Below are 22,500 nucleotides of genomic sequence, written 5' to 3'. Positions count from 1 at the left end.
GTTGCTTTATTTTGAGCTGGCCACCTGAGCCTGATTCCTCGGGGGCCATGTGTGTGCCTTTAGGGCTGAGGAGCTGGTAGGCACTCTGCTTTTGCTTTGGTCCAAAGTTGTGGCCTTGCTGGTAACGCCTAAGGTTTGCACAACAGAGGAGCACAGCTTGCAGTAATCTCCGATTTTAAGGCTGGATAACCTTTGCATTCTTCTTCTCTTGCTTTCAGGAGTTTGCCCTCCACGACGTTTCATCTGATGTGCCTCGGAATGGTTTTCACTCTCTTTTGCGCTCTGCTTTAGGGCTGGTTGCCTTTCATATGGTCTGCAATGATGCAGACAGGAAGCAGTGAGATAGAGTGGGAGAGCAGACCAAAAAACAAAACAAAACCCAAACAACCTATAAAAGGGCTTCCAGTTGTCCTCCTCCAGGTCTGCTGACAGCTACAGGCGAATCGTTAGCGTGGGTCCGTCTGAATGGCTCCTCTGCTCTCCTCCACCCGGTTCCCCTCTCACAAGGCTCCGGGCTTATCTGCGCACCCTCGACCTCCTCCTTCATTTATTTAATCCACCTTGACATTTTCAGAGTTTGCTTCCTTTCATTTCACCCGCTTGCATAACGGCAGTACATCATCCTCGAGTGCGTCGGACGCACGGATGATGAATGATTCGTGAAATTCGAGCTGAATGGAGCTCAGTCTGCTCTTCATGGTCAAGCGCCATTGGGGGCTTTGCTGACGGAAACAGCAGGACCGGTGAGGACTGTCTCGTGTTCTGCCTGTCCGCCGCGTTGGCACTCGGTGTTTCGACACAGGGAAGAGCGTTATACTTGCCTTTTTATCAGATTCCAGAACTCCTTTGTCCATCTCTTAATCCTCTAAGAATAACTGAACTTTCTAGTAGGAGCCAAAAAAAAAAGCAGCTCACTTTTCTTTAGTGTCAGTACATTTGGGTGCCTGAGGGTTTTGGAACTGTCAGTATGTGCTGTGAGGATCTACATTTACATTTACAGGATTTGGCAGATGTACTTGTTTAGAGCGTCTTAAGTGGTTGGAGTCTCTATCAAATACCTCATCTTGCGAGCATCTGTCTATGGGCCATTGCTCTGTGCTGCAGCATTTTCTTGGGTTTCTCCTGTTGCATTCATTTTCAAGCCTGAAAGCATCATATTGTACCAGGTAGGTATTTCAAACGTTATGGACTAATTTGAAACTAATCAAGATGATATTTTTCTGGGCTATTCTAAATGTTACCAAGCGTAAAAAAAAACTCTGTGTTTTTATCCACACACTGCAGTTATTCCAGAGACATACTGCCATACTGATCCTGCAGAGCCCTGAGTCCTTCAAGAGCTCCCATCTGCCCCTGGAGCGCTGGAAACCAGCGCAGCCACACCGCTGCGTGCAGCACGGTCAATCCGTCCCCCGTCAGTCTCTGCTTTTCCGCTCGCCCGCTCCGTGTTGCTATCAGTACAGAGCGATGCTCTTGTGCTCCCAACACCCCCACACCCAAACCCCCGCACCGCCATCCCTACAAGAGTCACTTTTATCTTGCTTTGCTAAATTATTCTCAGCTAACCAAACACTCAGGAAATCCTTTTAAATGCCCTGCATACAGAAGCGTACATCAAGGCAGATGCAGCTTGGCTTCGTAATGAAGGGTTTCGTCCTCCTGTTTCATCTGCAGTCGTGGATACGTACACACGCTTGCATCATTATGATTAGCGCACGTGTTTTTTCACCGAGCTGATTTTTGTTGACAAGATTATGATAGAAAGGAAGACTCTCTGTGTGCTATTGTATTAGATAGGAATGCAATTCTGGTTCAAAGCATTCCACACCAAGGGCTCGGTTTCTTATGTAACTACAAGCATTCTTAAGCATGTACAAAAAGAAGAGATAAAAGACTTATTCTGCACTCTTTTCCAGCTCTTTCCATATCGTTGTCACTGTGAGCTTTAAATAAGACCCTGACTCTTTTTTCCCTTTTAGAAATCAGTCTGATTACATGGCTCATAGATTCAAAGTGTAAAACTAGACAAGCAGTCTGCCTCGTTGTTTCAAGACCAGAGCAGTCTAGTCCGACACCGACAGCTTTTCCGTGCGGTCTTGCTAGGCCTCCCTAGCACCACACCAGACACACTATTACCTGCAGCTGAAAACCAGTCCGACACCATCAGGCGTGCGGCAGACCGCCGGCATTTCGCATATAGACCTGCGGTTTGCTGGGATGAAAGGGTGCCTGTCGTGGAGTGGCTGTAATTAATACCACTTCAGTCCTGTCTGCTCAGCCGCGTGTGCACAGGAGCGGGGCACAAGGGAGGGGGTCCGGGGGGATTCCAAGCCTGCTTCCTCTGCTCTCCGAGGGGGCGAAAGGAACTGGGGGTGACCACTAACAATAACTAAGGCAGTAATGATGACTTTGTAAACAGGGTCAAATTGCACCCTAATTAGTAGCTAACGTGAGTGGCCATTTGAGTGGGCCAGGGGGGTGGTCGATTGGCACTCAGAGAACCTCAGTTCACCTTGCAACTTTGTGGAAGCAAACAGGAGATCCTGGGCAGGCCTAGTTTTACCAGACCTCCATGCACAACACCTTTCGCCTGTGTGTCAACCTCTTTAAAACGCGGGGAAATCTTTAAAGGAACCACAGAACACGAGTGCTCCTCAGTGTCTTTCCTACTGCTGAGAAAAAGTCTTGCTTCCTAGAGGCCTGCCATCTTGCAAGCTAATCTGCAGCGTAGAACGCCAAAATAGGCCTCTATGCACTTTGCATTGTTAGTTTCGGCCCTAGTTAACAGTAAATGTTCAACACGATCACTTGTTTACACACATGTCAACAATGGAGAGGGCACGGAAATAAATGACTCAATATTACCCTTGAGAAAGAGAGATAATCATAATGTAGTCTTTTCCTTGAAACACTTAACGGCACAGTCAGCAATAACTGACTTTTATCCCCACGCTGGGCAAAGCAGAGCATGCGTGATTAGTAGTTACAGTAATCTCATCCCCATGGACACCATCACGAGCATTTCACCCATGTTACCAGGGTAACGATATGTACTCTTTTTCCTAGACATGTCCTCTTTTTGGGACCTGAAAGAGTGTCTGGTCGGGATCTCTAAAATGTCTGAAAATGTCTGGGATTAGTCTTTTGCTTTCATTTGCTTTCTACAGCGGCCATGCAGTGTACAGCTGGTTACAGCTGGTTTTGCTGTGACCATTCTTTATATTTATCGCCTTCTCGCACGCCCCCATTGGTCGATCATGGTATGATCATGGTTAGTCGGGCCTTAAGGAAAAATCAGAGTTGCCCTCTATTAAACGGGGCGTTGTGGCGTTCATGTGCGCTCATCTCGTAAATGCGATATTTCCGACATGACTCGAAGGCAGCATAAATGCGGGAAGTAGCTACATACCTACAAAAGACATTCATGACACGGTGCATTTTTTCATGCCCTCATTTAACACAAGAAGTTATTTCAATAGTATTTCAGTCATGTACAAACACAATGGCACAACATTTAGATAACCAACCTTCTTTTATTGCAATGTCCCAAAAAGACGCTAGCTTGTGAACAAAGGCGGCAGTTGCATGAGCATCACGTCCCCAGTATTGCACCTCTTTTCTGCTAACATTAGCCATCTTTATTGAAATATGACAGACTCTTTTCAACAATGGTACAGTCAGTCAGTAAACGAAAATGTCTGGCAAAAATATAGCCCTTAGTGTTATTTCCCAAACTTTATGAATTCAGTACAGGTACAGGTACAATACAGCAGTAAACAGTGCTAACAGCAGTACCAGTATGTACACTGCATGTTCAGGGACCCTATTTGCAAATCTATTCTCTGCATGCATGACAACATATAGACAATATATGGAACAGTTCAACCTGGTTAATATCTTTCAAGCCTTATGGAAGCATGACCAAATGATGCCCACATTTTGTTTACATGGATTATAACGCTTTTGATATAAACACTCATACTGTAAATAGTGAGACCCTTGGTTATAACATGTCACTGTAATACAAGACTTCCCAATTTATTGTGCTGAATTATCAGAATAATAAACCTTAACCTCTTTTGCCATGTCAGGACACTTTGCTGCTGCAGCCGCACATTTGACTTTATATATCTTGTATTAAGTAAATAAATCTTTAACTGACCAGTGGTGCTTTGCACAACACCTTGTAAAAACGTAAAGCACTGTAGCAGTATATTTCAGTCCAGGCAATATAAAAATCCAATAAGCTGCTTCTCCAGCAGTAAAATCCCTTTAGAAGGACGGAGGGTAATAAGTGCGTATGGAGGCTTGGAGAGACAGCAGCTTCTTAATGATGGGGGCGGGCAACATGCTAATGAGGGCGCAGGTGCTTAACCCCTGACCCTGCAGAGTTGCTCTCTATGGCAGTGCAGTGGCTGACAAAAACTTGTACCATGGAGGAGGTGAGGTCTCCATAGCGACATCACTTAATGATACTGGAATGTGCACGAAAATGACATGGGTGCGCGTTTCTTCGTTTAGCTGTGCCTAGTTATGAATGGGATGAGGTGAGTTTGTGGAAGCTTTGGCACTACAACTGGACCAGCCAGCAAAAGGATGTCAAAATCCTTTTTATTTCAAGTCATCCAGACTCAAATGGTTTCAGTAGAATTGGTAGATTCAGCAGACATTTGCAGGTTGCAAAATAGCAATGTTCCTGTATTTAATGCTATAAAAATCTAATTTAAAATAGACATGACAGTCCCATGTGATGTAAACATCAATTTAAAGGAATATGAAAAGTTGGAAAAATTCCAGGGACTGAAAGATGAAATTGAGAGAATATTAAAGGTTCCCACACACACACACACACACACACACACACACACACACACACACACACACACACACACATACACACACACACACACACACACACACACACACACACACACACACACACACACACACACACATAATTATGTAGTGATTATGTGTGGGGGAACCTGCAGGTCTGAAACCAGTAGAGGAGATCACGCGCACGCATGTGTGGGTGTGTGTGTGCGTGCGCGTGCGCGAGTGCGTGTGCGTGTGTGTGTGTGCGTGTGTGCATGTGTGTGTTTTAACCTTCCACATTCTCTGTATTTCTTCTTTCAGTACCTTCAGTTCTTTTCCCAGCTTCTCATATTCCTTCATTTGTTTCCATCACTTGGGTCTGCATCTTGTCCAATATCACCATGTCTGGTTTGTTCATCACTGCTTGTTTAACTGGATCTAGAGGTCCCATGGGATCTTAGTTTTGTTGTTCTTCACTACTCTTTGATGCTTCCTCTTGTTTGGACATGGGATGTCCAGCTCATATTCCTTGCATCTCATTCCCCGCAAGCATCTTGCATCCTGGTACTAAGTGCTGGATTGTCTCAGAAGCTCCATTGCACAGTCTGCATCTTAGATCTTCTTTGCTTCAATCAATCAAGTGCTTAGTGCTTGATCTTGTGCTGCCATGATTAGTGACTCAGTGCTGTCCTTCGACTAGGGGATTATCTTGCCATGGCACCTGCCTCTGTTTCCATGGTGACCAGGTCCCCCATCTGACTGAGGAACTCCCTCATCAGTTCACCCTGGACTGGATCTTACACTTTGCATGCCCATTTCCTCCCGCTAGCTGGCGTAGTCTTTGGAAGTCGGATCTTGAGTTAATACTTCTGAAAGTGTACCTGTACCTAGTCATAGTGATGACCTGGCAGAGAGGATTCAGGCCTGTGCAGAACAGCAGTGGGGACAGTACATCTCGATATACACTGAATGGCCACTTTATTAGGGTCACATGACCTTTCATGTTTGGCACTTCCCTGTTTGGAAATTAAACGCGGGACCCCAGAGTGCAGCGCAAAACCAGGTGAAGAAGTTTTCCGTATATCATTGTCAGTGAAAATCCACATTCGTAAGGGAAAATTTTGCCTATTGGCTAAAGAAACTAACAGCTCTGTGGGACACCGAAGGCAGAACAGTACTGATCATGAAGGACCCCATCAAAGAACAAACACCATCCAACTACGGACCATTAACCTGCCTGTCCACAACATGGACGCGCCTATCGGGAATACTGGCCACCAAGCTGAGTACTGCTCAGAACTGGATTGGTAACAATGCCAGCGGCTCAGATCACCAGCTGCTGACACACACAGCCATCCACCAAAATGACAACAACAGACAGACCAGCCTAAGTATAGCCTGGATCAAGTATTAGAAAACATATCACTCAATGCCTCACACCCAGATACTCAAATGGCTATCCTTCTATAAAGCCAATAAGACCATAAGGGTCTGACTCAGTTCTGTCTGAGACAAAACATGTCTGGTATTCAATTTTCATAAGGGAGGATCCAGAATGCTTCATTATCTTGGAATATCTTGGAAGTCAAAATCTCCCTTTGTTTCAAAATTTCTGCAGAGTTCTTTTAAATATTAAGTTCCATGCATTTAGAGGACCCACTTGTTATGTCTGCCATATGTCTTCAAGTTAGAAGTTCTTTTTATGAAACTCAATCCTGCGAGAGCTGAAATCCACAAGCAAGATGCCCTTAGGGTAATATAACCACGGGTTTCTGAAGTAAGTCCTTTAGTGCTTACATAGAGAGTCTGTGAACAGGCTTTAAATAAATTTGCCGTAAAGGTGAATCATTTTGTGTGTGGTGGTGGGGTTGTGGGGGGTGAGAGAGAGACAGAAAGATTTGGTGCTGATAACTTCACTATGTTAGCTATGGAAGTCCTCACTAGTATGAACCATCACCTACACGTCTACATGGTTTATTTGCTCTAATTCATGATTTAGACATTTTGAAATATCAACCAGATATTTATCTTCATTGGTAAAGGATAAGCCCACAGCCTCCCATTCTGACACCTTCAGTCCATCATTCTCCCTAGTGTGGATTTCTCTATCATGGGTACATGACTGGTTGCTCCCCTGTCTCTGTGCCGTGTGGGAACAGGGGGCAGATTTCTGTTCTCGTGTCTGAGTCATGTGTTTGGTCTTAGTGCGACTGCCAGAGTCAGAGGGTCTTTGCCATGGCTGTGGTTGTCTGTTGCTGAGAACAGTGACATCTTAAAAGAACCCATCACCAAACATGGACTCAGGCCTGACGAATTCTGTGGGTGCATCTTTCTTTATTACAGTTGAAGTCGGAGTAGAGATCGAGGTGTGTGTGGGTGGGTTTGTATGAGAGGCCATTAGACTTTCATGCTTCTTTCACACACTTGTCATAATCACACAAACATGCATCATACTCAAAATCTTTGATATGATGTCATACTGTCACATATTCTCTCACATACTACTTCAAACTCTCAGGCATACGCTATCATAGTCTCACACACGACATCAAACTCTTGTGCACACACTGTTCTCACACTCACTATCATGCAAACTTTCATGATACCAAGTCTCATACAGACACCCTCATACTCCCTTTCATACACCAATAAACTCCCATGCATGCACTACTGTGCTTCTCACACTCACTGTTCAGCTCTCACACACACTATCAGACACGCACTAATAGCCTGTGCGAAGCATGACGATGTGGGCGAGAGCACATGACAGTGCACGTAGTTTATTAGCATGTATGTATGATGGTATTTAGGTTTGCTTATCTGCGTGTTGGTGTATGTAAACGTTTAGTTGTTGCGTTTAATCCTCTTACAAACGCAACATGAAATATGAGTTTTGTGTCCACTTCCAGAAAGCACATTTCAATTTAAAAGAGTTCTACCACTGCATCACTCAACTTTTTCAAACTTTTTGTCACGGTGCGCCGGGCATCCTGCAGGAGGGACACACCCACTCACTCACACACACAAACATACCTGCCACGGTCCCAATCACCTACTTATTAAACTCTTTCACAAACCTGTTCCTCGTTTGACCTCTTTTGTTCTCCCGTAAGCCTGAAGGTTCCTGCAGCCAATGCTGCACATTGCCGGTTGTCCTACGCCCGGAGCCGTCACCCGAACCTGCTCTCCTGCGCCTTCGATTCCTGCGCTAATCTACACCCATCACCAAAGGGCAGGTTTCTTTCTTTTTCTCTTTGTTTGAGTTCGCCCAGGCCGATCGTGATGGAGAATAAAGATTCTCTTGACATTCACTCCCCTCTGGCTGCCTCCGTGCCACCAATGTCGCACTCTTTCATGAAAAGAACGGGAATCTCCGTGCTAATCAATGGCCTCGGCATTTTCACTCCCAATTTATGCACGTCGAGTCTGCTCCAGACCGAAGCTGTGGGTCTCCAAACCGTCCTCCAGCTCGAGGCACTGAGGAGATTCACCTCGCAGATTTCATATGCAGCCCTGTCTCTCCTCTGCCCATTCTTGCATTTCTACCACTGCCATCAGTCCGCAACACCGAAGTCATTACTTTTTGACAGTGATAACATCACCCCAGCTTGTGTGCTCTGTATATTTTATCAGTGCGTCCCCCGAGTACATTTGGTATCTGATCCACATCTGATAGACCATTGGTTTTTGTTTTAGGGTTTTTTTTTTGGGGGGGGGGGGGTGTTGAATGCTCTGGTTGCTTGGAGACCCATAATAAAAGCTTCGCCATAGGTCTGGCGTGTTAACTCCATCGTCTAATGAATGTGACATTATGACACAATCAGCTGAATTAATCTGGTGGGGGTCTGGACTCGGCCCACCACGCTGGCGAGCGCGATTCCATTTACAGTCACTGATGACCTACTGAGAAAGAGCAGACCACCTCCGTAATGCGCCGGCGAGGTCCCACATCCTCCGGGCCATGCTGCCAGCACACCGCTGAGCTGCACTCTGTCCTTCATCATCCGAGTTGATCTGGATGTGGCGCCTTTTACTGTTCCTTTGAGTTCAACCGGCGACGTATGCGCATCATTCGCTGCCTTGCGTCTTCTAGAGGAGCAAAAATTGCCTTTTGAGTTTTGTAGAATTATTACTTTTAATCGTTACCACGGGATGTTTACATAACGCACGCATGAGTTCTCAGTTGACAAGTTCAGTGATGGCGAACTGAAGAAATGATTTGCCACTGCATTTTAATTAGTTTTTGTGTAAATTCAGCCTGCTATTGAATTCTTCTTCAGAGTACGACACATCTGTTATTGTTCCTCACTTTTGATGAGTCATCGTCTAATGAGTAATTATGTAGTGATTATGTGTGGGGGAACCTGCAGGTCTGAAACCAGCAGAGGAGATTGCACGTGTGTGTGTGTGTGTGTGTGTGTGTGTGTGTGTGTATATATGTGTGTGTGTATGTGTGTGTATATGTGTGTGTGTGTATATGTGTGTGTGTGTGTGTGTGTGTATATGTGTGTGTGTGTGTGTGTATGTGTGTGTGTGTGTGTGTGTATATGTGTGTGTGTGTGTGTGTGTGTGTGTGTGTGCACACACACACATGCATACACACACACACACACACACACAAATGATTAAAATACACACACACACACACACACACACACACACTCTTAAACAAACATATGGAGGAGTCTAGGAGGAGGGGGCCATGCCGTGACACAAGACATCTGTATTTTATAAATATTTGTTAATATGGATTAATGAACATTATTTTAAAAATACACTGATGTGGCCAAAAAAGAGATTTTAAAAAAAGATTATGCTGGTCTTCATCAACAGAACAAAGTTCTATTATACCATACAATATAAAAAGAAGCTGCAAACATCATTGTACGATCAACACTCTTGTCTGTCGATATGAAAAATATATGAGAAAAGTATTCATGTAAACATGACATGTGCCCTGACAGGCACTGCAGTTCAGTTTTTTAATGAAGGTAGGTTTCAAACATATCTCCTTCGTAGGCAAAAACAAGGCACCTTTATTTTTGAGACAATTATATATTGTCCCTGCAGACAAGATGGTGTGAATGTATCTGTTCCTTGTGTTGCATGGTTCAGGTAGTTCTGCTGGGAATTTTCTTTTTTATGCACAATAGTCTCAAGATAAATGATTTTTTTTTTTGTTAGACCAGTAACTGACTACAAGCTGCTAGCTGACTGTAGATGTTACTACTCCTCCTTTACTGTATGCATCTTAGGAATTTACACAATCTGTTTAAGCACTTTTATTTTGTGTAATGTATTGCTGCATGCTGTATTTTGTTTCTTTCATGTCTGAAACCATAGGCTGAGACTCTGATGAAGTGTTGAGTATGACTGAATAATGAATGAAGTTACACTTATATAGTGCCTTTTTCAGAACCCAAGGATGCTTTTCAATCAACACACAGCTGCTAATATCAGGAGTGGCAAGACCAAGTAGTTTTGAGTAGATTTGAGATCAACGCTGCAGGCTCTAAGACTTTCTTGTGATCATGATGTACTGTAAATAGCTGTTCCTGTATCTTAGACACAAATAACATTTAACACTGTAAAATGTGTGATTTATATGAATTAAAGAGCGAAGGAGGAACAAAATAGCCATTGGGTTCAGCGAGTTGCTCTTGCCTTGTTCACGTAGCCCAAGCACACACGGATCAGGGTTGTCTTGATGCCGAAATGCTGCCTCTTATACTCACTGTGTTGCTCTTTAACTCCCTAGAGACTATGTAATTAACCTTGTTCTCCTCCCAGATCTCTGCACTGGAGCTGGGTGTCTGGCCTTCTTGGGATGGGTTAGCCTCCTCAGCCAAGGTGCACAACTTGCATCAAATCAACAACACTGTGCATGTGGGACACTCCCGGGAGGCAGTAATCCCTTGCCGAGACCTTTATGTAGAGATGAAAGGTTTTCCACACAAACAATGATGTGAAAAAACCTCCACATTACATGCACAACTCCAGATTACACACACACTTCCAGATTACACACACATTGTTTGAAGCCCACTCCTGTTCCTCTGCATCTCTTCCGAGGAAGTGGAAAAAAGGGAGTGAGAGAGTGGCAGAGAGAGAAAGGAAATGCAGCAGGAAGAGGGAGAGTCTGTTTTTGTTAGGGTTGAAGGTTGCGTTTGATGTGTCATTGTTTTGCACACAGCTACAAGCATTGCTTCACCACCATTAGCCATGCATTAGATCCAGTGCACTTCCTGCGCACTGGCAGAAAGACCGGTATTGTTTTCATGATTTTTGTAGCCATATGGGCTATGGCATTAATAAATATAATAAATCTTTATTTATCTTTTTGAAAATGCACTTAACGATGCCAGTCAAATTGTGTTAAAAGGGGATCAATAAATACTTTATTATTATATAATAAATAAATGGATATTATTATATAATGTGTACATTATTGTAATAAGCCTCTGTCTTAAGTATTCATCTTTAATCATCCATTTCAGTGTGGCATTCATTTGAATGAATAATTAAGACAAATTATGACCTTTTAAGATACAGACTGTGACCATAAATAAATGGATCCCTTCAGTGCTTCCTGGTATGACTTTTGTAAAATGGAGTTTAAGGCATTAATATATTTTAAGGATGAATATATACAGCAAGCCTTGACCCACTTGTATCCCAGCATGAACCAATGTTCACGCTGGGCCAAACTGCGTACATTTCATTTTCTTTAAAAGGAGCTGAAAAACTCTTTGTTATGGAGAATAGACATATATATTGTGGTGGATATTACTGTTCTTTAACAATGAACAACACCCAAAGTGAAAATTCAGACATGAAGATTTAAAGGTCCTAAACATGGTCATCAGAGACAAAGAAGACTTAACCAGTTGCCCATAAAAAGAGGCCCTCTCACACACATTCAGCCAGAGCTTGAACTTTTGATATTACTTAACACAAATTAATTATGAACACAAATAAAGTATGATGCATGAGTACAATAATTTTATTGTATAAATGTAGTTTTATATATGCATAGTTATATATATGCTCAGTTGAAATAGTAATCACACAAAAGGTACATAGAAATGTCTGGATAACGCTGACAGGTTAAAGATACCTTGTTAATGAGATGAGCAATCATGCAACATAGTTCTGTGGATCATAGTCATCTGGATATGGGAACAGATCACTAGTCAAAGTTCACACCAAAGTTCACATGTTTAATCATGTTCTTGCACAGAATCATTTGGTTGTTTTTTCACTAAAAGTCTTTTCTTTTCTTCTGTGGCAATTACAGTTCCTTGGAATGCCGAATAGATGTTTCCAGGTGAAGCCAAACATCAGCTTTAGAGCAACGTTAACGTTGGCTGATGCTGCAGGAGGTGGGGTTCCCTGCCCTCCGTGCGGTGTTACAGGAGGCGGGATTCCCTGCCGTCCCAGTGGTGTTACAGGAGGCGGGGTTCCCTGCCCTCCGTGCGGTGTTACAGGAGGCGGGGTTCCCTGCCCTCCATGCGGTGTTACAGGAGACGGGGTTCCCTGCCGTCCCAGTGATGTTAAAGGAGGCGGGGTTCCCTGCCGTCCCAGTGGTGTTACAGGAGGCGGGGTTCCCTGCCGTCCCAGTGATGTTACAGGAGGCGGGGTTCCCTGCCCTCCGTGCGGTGTTACAGGAGGCGGGGTTCCCTGCCGTCCCAGTGGTGTTACAGCAGGCAGGGTTCCCTGCCCTCCTGGAATGCTGGGTGGAATGACCTTTCTGCAGTGTGAGCAGTGTATTCACATATCTGTCTCTGAAACTCTAAAAACTGTCAGTGTGGTCAGGAGAGCTTGCCATGGGCCCAGCCCTCTCAGATTCTTCCAGGTCTTAACAACCCCCTGTAGGTCTCCCAGCTACAGGCTGTGAATAGCTCCAGGAGCCTCTCTAGACAATGCTGCTTTCACCTATGAATGCACAAACTTCAGAGTTTTGCATAATTTAGACCTATATGCAATCATTTTGTCTGTAGGGATCCATGCTCAGGAGCCCTGTAAGGAAAACGCTCCGGAATTTTCAGCATTCCAGTCAGCACTTCATGAGGACTCAGACCTGTTTGTTGGTTAGGCGGTCATTAACACGATCAACACATTAACTCATTAACACACCCGGCAGAGCCTGTACCTAGTTCATCCCTGTCTCTTCCATCACCTTGCACAGTTTCTGCTTAATTGTCTGATTAAGTGTTTCCACTGCACCCCCACTCTGTGGGTGGTAAGCGCAGTGAGTTCTTATATCCATCTGTAATGAGAAATTAGCTTATTTACAAAACGTATGCCACTGCCAGCGGTTAGCTTTCTAGGTACTCCGCACCTAGGAATCTAACTAAACACTTCTCCACTGCCACTGCATCACGTTTCCTGCGAGGAAACATTTAGAAACATGTCAACATGACATGGGGTTCATTCAATAAAGTCCATCATGACACGATCAAATGGAAACTGGTTCCAGATGTGCTGAAAGCAAAGGGGTTGTTAGTTTTCCCTGTGTTCATCAAACACATCTGATAAAGACGAAAGAGAAATCGTCGCATCTGTTGATAACATTTGAACAACAGATACAGCAAGAGATTGTGCAGAACACTTAGCTAGGTAACCGGCTCTATCAGGGTCTGTGGCTGAAGTGTGAGATTTCCACTTGCACATGGAAATACAACATAGTAACATGATTGCAGACGAGAGATTAGATACCAGTTAATAGAAACAGTTGCATATGATGTAGAGACAGAGCCATCTGAAAGCCTCAGAAATGAGCCATCAACAGAAGAAAATCAGTCGGAAATTGGGTCAGGTGTGTCAGTCAAGCCAGGGCTGGGTTTTGTAATTGTGTCCAACACAATAAGATTCATGTGGCACACCTGTAGTCTCATTATGTAACAGTTGCAGGATTTAAAAACCATTACAGCGTTGCAGTGTAACATGACCTATTGAGAGTCATATATTTTGCAATGACAGCAACCTAGCATTAGTCAAATGGGTGGTCCGCGCAGAGGTCACATGGACATGTAGCAGGTGCATAGCAACTAAATCTGAGCAGGCTAGAACATCGGGGGCCTAATCGCCTGGAGTACAATGCAACCAGATATCGTTTCTCATCAAGTGATTGTGTCAAAACAGCAGAAATGTAGCCGCTGGATTCACCAACATATAGACAAAGTGATTTGGTGTAATCGGGATTACCTAAACACAAGGCAGACAAGACGGTTTTTAGACGTATAAAGGCTGCATCAGCCTCTGGGGTCCATGTCACGTGGTCTTTCTTTGATAACTTGTGTTTGTGCGCAATGTCAGAAATGGGTTGTGAGATCTCAACATTGTCTATGATCCATGCATGACAGGAGCCTAATATACCTAATAGAGTCATGACTTGTGCTTTAGTAACAGGCTTAGGCGTGGAGAGAACAGAAGAAATTTGTGGCTGATCAGTAGAGCGACCTTGTTCTGAAATAATGTGACCTAAATATTTAACTGAACTTTGGCAAAGTTACAACTTTTCAGATGAACACTTATGGCCATTTTCAGCAAGGAAACAGAGCAGAGCCAATGTGTCTGTTTCACATGCCTCCCGGGATTCATTATATCAATATATCAAAGAATTATGGGCATACCACATGGAGGAACAAAGGTCTCAATGTTACGACTTAGTTCAACAAAAAACAAACAGGGAGAGTCTGTATACCCTTGTGGCACAGCAGTCCATGTATATCATTTACCTCTGAAGGTAAATGCAAACCAGTATTGTGAATCATAGTGGACTGGTATGCTAAAAAATGCATTGGCCAGATCAGTTACAGAAAAACAAGACACATTTTGTGGGATACCAGATAAAATAGTTGATGAATTTGGAACTAAGGGAGCTGTCTGTTGTACTGGTGTACAAAGGTCTTGTACCATACAACAGGTATCATTTGCTGGTTTAACTGCTAAGAGTGGAATATTCACGGGTGAGGAATCGCAAGGAACCATGACCCAACATTTGATTAATGAATCAGGAATGTTAGCCAATCCTTGTTCCGCCTCAGAAGACATTGGATAGTCAGCTCAGAAAGTCCGATAATCGAACTTAGTAGAAAGTTCCAACAGGTTTTGCATTCAAAATGTGACCAAAATCAAACTTATCAGACACAAAGAGTCAGGAACAGAAGATAGGAGAGGATGTCTTTTTATATGTATATCAGAGATTCTAGACTGAACTAATGCAGGTTCATTACAGCATGACTCTAAACAAGTGAATCTGCCAAGGCCTTGTAGTTTCACTAAAATATCTGCCTTCATGCTGCACCCAGTCAGTCATGCTAGACACTCTCTCTAACCAGGGTACCAGGGTACAACTGCAATATGTGGCCAGGAACCTGCAATCCAAAATAAATCTAGCTGCTCTGCACTAAGTGAAACTTTAACTGCGCAATAAGAAGAATCATAATAGATGCTAGAAAGAACAATAGGTTTGGAATCTAGTCCAGGAAACCATTCTGATTCAAACCAAACATCTGGTTGACGTGGGGAAAAGGAAGAAGTGCAATGCAAAAACTTTGGGCATTCCAAACTTTAAAAATATGAATCCATATACACCTCACTGCAGACAGATGAATCCACAACGTCCCATGATCCCACGAGTAGAAATAATCACGAGGCACTCACCATTTGTGGAAAAAGGTCAACTGGGGCAGCCTCAGACATTTTGAGAGTGACTTCAATACGACCTTGACTCAGCAAATTAATCAGGCTTGTTTTTGAAATCAAAAACTTACATTGTAAGGTCCTATTGCACAATTTGGTAGCCAATGGAACACTGTATTGTTCAATGACTGACAAACCTAAAACTCCAACGGTGAGACTGGAATCTAAAGACATGGTGTCGCGTTATGGCCCCGCCCCCTCCTCAAATGTCTTGGTGTGTGTGCGTGTGTGTGTGTTCGTCCATGTTGTCATGCCTCGTGTCGTCCACCTGTTTTGCATTACGTGTAATTGTCTTTAGTGTATATATGTCTCCTGTGCCATAGTGTGTTTGAGGTATGCACAGCATACGTGCAGGGATAGAGGTGTTGTCTGTGTGTAAAAATGAAGCGTATGTTTGATCGTGCCCCTTCTCCGCATCCTGAGTGCCTCGTCGTGTCACACATGGAACATGCATGAACGCATAATAGTGGAATAGTGCCGCTTCAGTATCAACCAAAATTGACAGCTTTCCATGACAACCAGCTCAATACACGACGGAAAGCTTAAGACAGGCTTACCTTCTGCCCCATCTTATCCTATTTCTGATCATTTCTTGGGTTACTGACCATGAACGAAGGCTCCTGATGTGATGTATATTCCTCATGTGTGAGCTCATGTGTGACGATTTCTAGCCCAGAGATTCCCCATTATTCCCCATTATTCCCCATTATTCCCGGGGAGTTCTCTGCCTGCTCCACCTCCTCGGCCTCGGCCTCCTCCTCTATGTCTGCCGCCACCTTGATAGAAAGAGAGCTGTGCACACTGGAGCTTTTGCTGAGGCTTATCCTCTCTCTCAGATGTCTTCTGCATGCTTTGCATGTGCAATAAATTCGCTAGATGATGTGTCCTCCCACCTGCTGCAAGAAGCTTTGACTTGTCTTGCGATTCATAATAAAATTCCTTCAGCGAGCCACATTTTGATTTAGTTGTCTTGTGCTGTGTGGTCTTTCACACCGACGTGGTGCCGCAGCCTGTCCACAAATTTGTCTACAGGCTTGTCGCGTCTTTGACATATGGCATTGACCTTTCCCCAGTCTGTAGTGACCGGGGAAGCTGCTCTCAAACAACCCATGAGGTCATCCCATCCATCACACGGGTTGCCAGCTATTCTTTGAGCTCTGTCATTCCAGTTGCCTTTCATCCCAGTCCAATTTAATGCACACATCTTAGACAGAATCAGGCTCCATTCTTGATGTGTGGGGTTATACATATGGTCCAGGTTAGCCAGTTCAGTGATGGTCTTATTCATGTTGACGCGAGGATTATTCTGGTCTTTAACCAGGTTGTTCATCTCTGGTTTGACAGAGATATGTCACAGCCTCCTCACGCCCTTTTGGGGGCTCAGCTCCTTCAATGTCATCATCTGGTGGCGCAGGTTTGACTTCTGCCTTTGGTGGTTCTAATGCCGCAAGTACAGGCACAGACGGAGCAGGGGGTGGTGGAACCGGGGCAGGTCAAGCATAAAGAGGAGGTGCAGGGGGAGTACACACCATCATAACAGCGGTCTCATCTTCAGTTTTAGACTTAACCGTGTACTGAGCTTTAATCTGCTTTTTAGCTACTCTCTTCTGACTTTCTTTGGCTCCTTTCAGCCTCTATTTCCCACTTTCTAAACTTCAACCATTCTATCTTTTTCCTAACCTAGAACCATTCTTTTTCCTAACCTAGAACCATTCTGTCTTTTTCCATCTTCTTCCTACATTCTTGCAACAAATTTGTACTTAAAATGTCCTCTTTAGGAAGTTATGTGACTCCATAATTTAATCCGTTTCTCATCCAAATTCTTCCATACTCTAGGCATGTCATTCACTGGACCAGATTCCAAAGGTTTTTTTGCCCTGTGAATTCCCCATATTCACAAACAAGGATTAATACACGCAACACAGAAATAATTCAATTTACCAAAAATGTTGCCTTTTTTGTACTAATAATAATAACTGCTAATGGAAATACCTCTTTATATATATATATATATATATATATATATATATATATATATATATATATATATATATATATATTTATTTTATTTTTTTTATTTTATTTTATTTTTTTTTCTTAATGGATATCTTCTTCACTTATTTACACAAAAGCCATTGCCTGTGTTCTCTAAGTGGGACTCTAACCCACCCTGGTTAATTGATCAAGGAAAATATGTCTCTCCCTCTTTTTTTTGATATTTACTCAAATAATTTCTTCACCCGGGTCAGAAGTCCCTCCCTGGGCTGCAGATGAGAGGCTCACTAATCCGAGTAATCACAGCAGTATGGGGAGGCCGCTTTTGATGTCGATTTCCCTCGGGGTCCGGAGGTCCTCACCGGTTCCTAAGATGTTGGATCCTGCTGACATACGGCAAAGAAATGTGGTAGATATTAGTGTTCATTAGCCTTGATCAAAAGACACACAAAGTGAAGTTTTAGCACTCATGGCTGGGAAGCCTACATTTATTCAACATAAACAATCTCCAAAGAAGGACTTCCAGATATGAAGAGTTAAAGGTCCTAACATGGGTGTTTTCACCCTTCAGTAGTCAAAGTCAAAGAAGACTTAACCAGCTGCCCACAGTGTGGTGAAGGTCAAGCCAAGCATACCAGCTTTTTTATACAGGGTTTCATAGAGGGTTTTTCCATCAGCTAATTAAGGGAAACAACTAACCAAAACTTTCTTTAAAAAAATCTATTTGTACTAACATTTTTTGTTTGTTCATGCATATTTGAAACTAAGTAAATAAGACAGTCTGGCAGCTGGACCAAACTGATAATGTTTCTTGTTAGTAAAACTGAAAATGGAGAAATCTCCTGGGTGACTCAGCATGGTGGTTTTCCATCGAGCAGCTGACTTTATTTATTTCTTTTACAGTGATTTTTGTCCATACCCCCTTCCTGCCGTTCATGTCAGTAGCAGCGATAAATAAAATGTGGGAGTTCTTCGAGCGCACATCCTGATGTTCAGTCCTGGTATTGAGAGGCCAAGCTAAAGAGTCTGAGTCATTCTGCACCCTACTGCTCCACCGCTGCCGTCGTCTACATACCGGAGCAGAAAAACCGGCGCACATCGGAGTGGGAAAAATGGCGGCAGAGTAAATAATAGCAGCCTTTGATTTGATTAGGAATCGGGCACTTTCCATAAATTGTCCCACTGCTCCCAGCCCTCTGGCTTTGTGCAGTCCCTCTCCTTTGAGACGCCTGATGGAGCCCTACTCCAAACACGGCCCATCGCTACAGACCAAAGCATAACAAAGCACTCCTGCCTGTGACCGAACCTGCCTGTAGGAGCTCTAATCAGAGCGAAAGGAGTTCCTTGGCCCGTGCAGCTGACTGAAGGGGACAGCTCGGTCCCACTGATTGGACGCTGTGCTGATGTGCATGTGTGTGCATGCAGACATGTATTTGGAATGGCCCTGTTGGGAGAGTTTTTATGTTTATGTACAATGAGCCACTTTTATGAAGGCAAATGTTCACATTTTAATTTTTAGTTGCGAAATATGTCACGTGTCATTGCATCTGACAAATTACTAGAATAACTTTGCGGATGGAAAATGTTTCCTTTTTTTGGTAATGGAGGATATGACTCTCAATTGCAAGTATGTATGTAGTTTCCAAAAGACAAGAACTGATATCTAAAGATATTATCCAAAGATATTCATATTTATCCAATTATAGTAACCTACACAGAGAGACCGTCCCGATTTATCTTTATGATACCAAAGTTAAATATCCATTCCAGACAGTTTTGTCTATTCTTTTTAACAGAAACACTAAACCATAGTCTGAAGGTTACGTTCTATAAAAAGAGTAACACACCTAGCTCAACAGATCAAGCAGCAAGAGCTGTTCACTCAGATTAGGATTAAAACCTTAGGAATGCACCCTTTGTGTATTTGAGACAAGCCTTTGTGTTTTAGGCTTCTGATGAAGCCTCCTTTGTGGACATTTTTCTCTTTATGTTGTCTAGCTTCATAGGTTTCCATGACCTGCTTTTCATGTTGGATGGCGCCAAAATCACTGACTCTAGTTGGCTCAAACAGCAACTGAGAAATTTTCATCTTGGTACATCTTTTGAATTTATGCAACATGGGCATTTAAGGACTGAGTGGAAATCAACAAAACAGTCTTCTATGTTTATCATCCTTATTCACAGGCTAAATTAAAGCTTTATCAGAAGTTCTTAATTAAGCAGCATTTCAACTCCCTGCACCTTACAATTCTCAAGGTTGCCAGAGTAGTGTCATGAAAAAATAAGGAATAAAAGAAAGATGCCCATTGTGACTTGCAAATAGATTTTCTATGAGGGGAAAAACAGCCCATACAACTGTAAAAGTCAAGCACTGAATATATGAAATCAGCATCTTTTGAAAGAGCGCAAGAATTTTTTTAATTCTCATTTATTGAAAATGACAGATTGTTGGAGAGTGTTAGGCAGAAGAAGGTCATGCGTGGGTTTCATGGCTCTATGTGCGATTGGCATAATCAGAGACAATGAGACTCACAAGGTCTGTGCTGGGATTGGTGCTTGGCCCTGTCCTTTAGTTTTAAGACAACTGTATGCTTGTTACTGTGCAGAAATTCATACCACCTTCTTAATAGACCTCCTAGCCCCACCTCTTATCTTCACAGACATGAACATTTTAGTCACGTGAAGAGAGCCTAAAGCTTGGCAGCCATGGAGAAGTTGCCTTTTTTTTTTACTTTAGAAATACTGATAATTTAGAGAAGTGTACAACTGGCATCCATTAAAATCGGTTACCTTATCGTAGGACCAGTGTCATAGGGACAGAACTGGGATGTACCAAAGTGAACGAACCAGTTAGTCTCCATATAAAGGCTTCAGCACCTACAATTTCTGTAATAATGTTTGTTTGATTGATATTTGTATAACCCAAACTGTTACGATTTCCCCATAATTGGCCAGTTATTTGCTAGATGAACATAACTTATTCAGAACAAGTGCCAGTATTACATTCATTTCATGGAAACTAAAAAAATCTCTCAAGTCAATACTACATTTTATTGACGGTAGTGATGACCCCAAAACATACTTAGTAAGCTAGTAACTGCTGTCTAATCAAATAAATCCAAATATCATTGGACAGATATAGCATTAGACAGATAGCATTAGATAGACCTAGCTAGATAGCCACCTTGTCAAGGATATTTTATTTTAGGCTATATCTTCAATGGGTAATAATAGCTGGAATTACTAAGCAATACAAAACTACAATGGTAATGACTATCTAACAAACTGTCTAGCAACATAACCTAATGCAGTATCGCTTTGTCACTAACTAGTTACTCCAATTGAACTTCTCCCTTCTCTGGTTCTGATGGATTGTCTGTGATTGGCTGGATGGCTGCTGAATCAGTCTAACTTGTCCTGTGCGTGCATGCATGTGTGTGTTTTGAGATACAGAACTCCTACTCTGGAGTCTTTTTTTTTATAGATTTTAATTCCATTTATTCCCACAAATTTTGGGATGGATAGAATCATGTTTCAGCCAAAGTGGGGCTGTTACAACACCCCATCCCCCGAGGTTGAAATGCCTAAGACGAGTATACAGCACTTAGCAAATGCTCATATTTATGAGTATGACAGTATGTCTTCGGTTGGACTAGAACCCATGACTTTGGTGTTTTTGGTAGAACCCATGACTTTGGTGTTTTTGGTAGAACCCATGACTGGTGTTTTTGGTAGAACCCATGACTTTGGTGTTTTAGGTAGAACCCATGACTTTGGTGTTTTTGGTAGAACCCATGACTTTGGTGTTTTAGGTAGAACCCATGACTTTGGTGTTTTTGGTAGAACCCATGACTGGTGTTTTTGGTAGAACCCATGACTTTGGTGTTTTTGGTAGAACCCATGACTTTGATGTTTTAGGTAGAACCCATGACTTTGGTGTTTTTGGTAGAACCCATGACTGGTGTTTTTGGTAGAACCCATGACTTTGGTGTTTTTGGTAGAACCCATGACTTTGATGTTTTAGGTAGAACCCATGACTTTGGTGTTTTTGGTAGAACCCATGACTTTGGTGTTTTAGGTAGAACCCATGACTTTGGTGTTTTTGGTAGAACCCATGACTTTGGTGTTACTAGCACCTTGCTCTACTTGCCCTGTCAGGTCCTCGATACAGGAGGAACCACCGACAGACGTGGAAAACAGCAAAGCCTGTGGGACTTTCCGGTTCAGACAGATGAGCAAATACACTAACCAGACAAAGTGGGAGTAGATAAGGTGCAGAAAACAGCAGTGATAATAGATGTAGCAGTCCCACGTGATGGAAACAGTTAAAGGAAGGAATATGAAAAGAGAAATATCAGGAACTAGAAGAGGAAGGCTAACACCAAGGTTGTCCCAGCGGAGACACTTGGGGCTATAAGCCCAAAACTGAAGGATGTTTTTATGTAAAACATCCACCCTACCGGGACTCAACCCAGGTCTGACGGTATGTAAACATGAGACCAAAGAGCCAGCTCCCTAACACAGCAGCCAGATCACCCATTTATCCTTCCCAAGTGATGGTCTCCATCACATTACCCCAGAGAGAATTCCCATGGTAGTTCAGTGTGCTAGTGGCCAGTGTACCAGCTTTGGGCTTATACTGCAGGCCAGCCAAGGGACACAGGAGGCCGTCAACTACTGCTTGTCACAATCCTTGTAGCAGAAGCCACACATCCTGGAGGTTTTGGATGTTTTTGGTACTCTGTATCTAGCATGGGCACCACACGAACAGCTAGCATATACATCACGTGAACAACTCGCACACTTCGGTGCCATTTTGCCTTCACCGTTTTGGGTATTGTTTCCGGCTGCGTAGCACCAGGAAGGAGGTGTGGAAGCACACTTGTGAATGGGAGCATGCAACGAGTCATATTAAATACCAAACCAGCTCAGGGTGACTGCCACGTTCGGGGAAAGAAGAGGCTTTTACGTAAGACAGCCAAA

General features: G+C 43.1%; 1 protein-coding gene across 17 annotated transcripts in view; it reads left to right on the top strand.

Moving 5' to 3' along the window:
- Positions 1-22,500, top strand: part of doc2b (double C2-like domains, beta) — a 127,580-nt gene that overhangs the window by 31,403 nt on the left and 73,677 nt on the right. The window contains exon 9 of one of the 17 annotated variants that reach the window (XM_035527194.2): positions 10,606-11,286. The exons of the other annotated variants lie outside the window; for them this stretch is intronic. Within the exon in view, the coding sequence (XP_035383087.1) occupies positions 10,606-10,784 (179 nt within the window). The 3' untranslated portion in view covers positions 10,785-11,286. Of the gene's footprint in view, positions 1-10,605; positions 11,287-22,500 lie in introns of those variants that run through there. 17 annotated transcript variants of the gene reach the window in all.

The sequence above is a fragment of the Electrophorus electricus genome, chromosome 8 (genome assembly GCF_041902795.1).
Source record: "Electrophorus electricus isolate QZ-2024a chromosome 8, ASM4190279v1, whole genome shotgun sequence".
Lineage (NCBI taxonomy): Eukaryota > Metazoa > Chordata > Actinopteri > Gymnotiformes > Gymnotidae > Electrophorus > Electrophorus electricus.
This window is presented reverse-complemented; position numbering and strand designations above follow the sequence as displayed.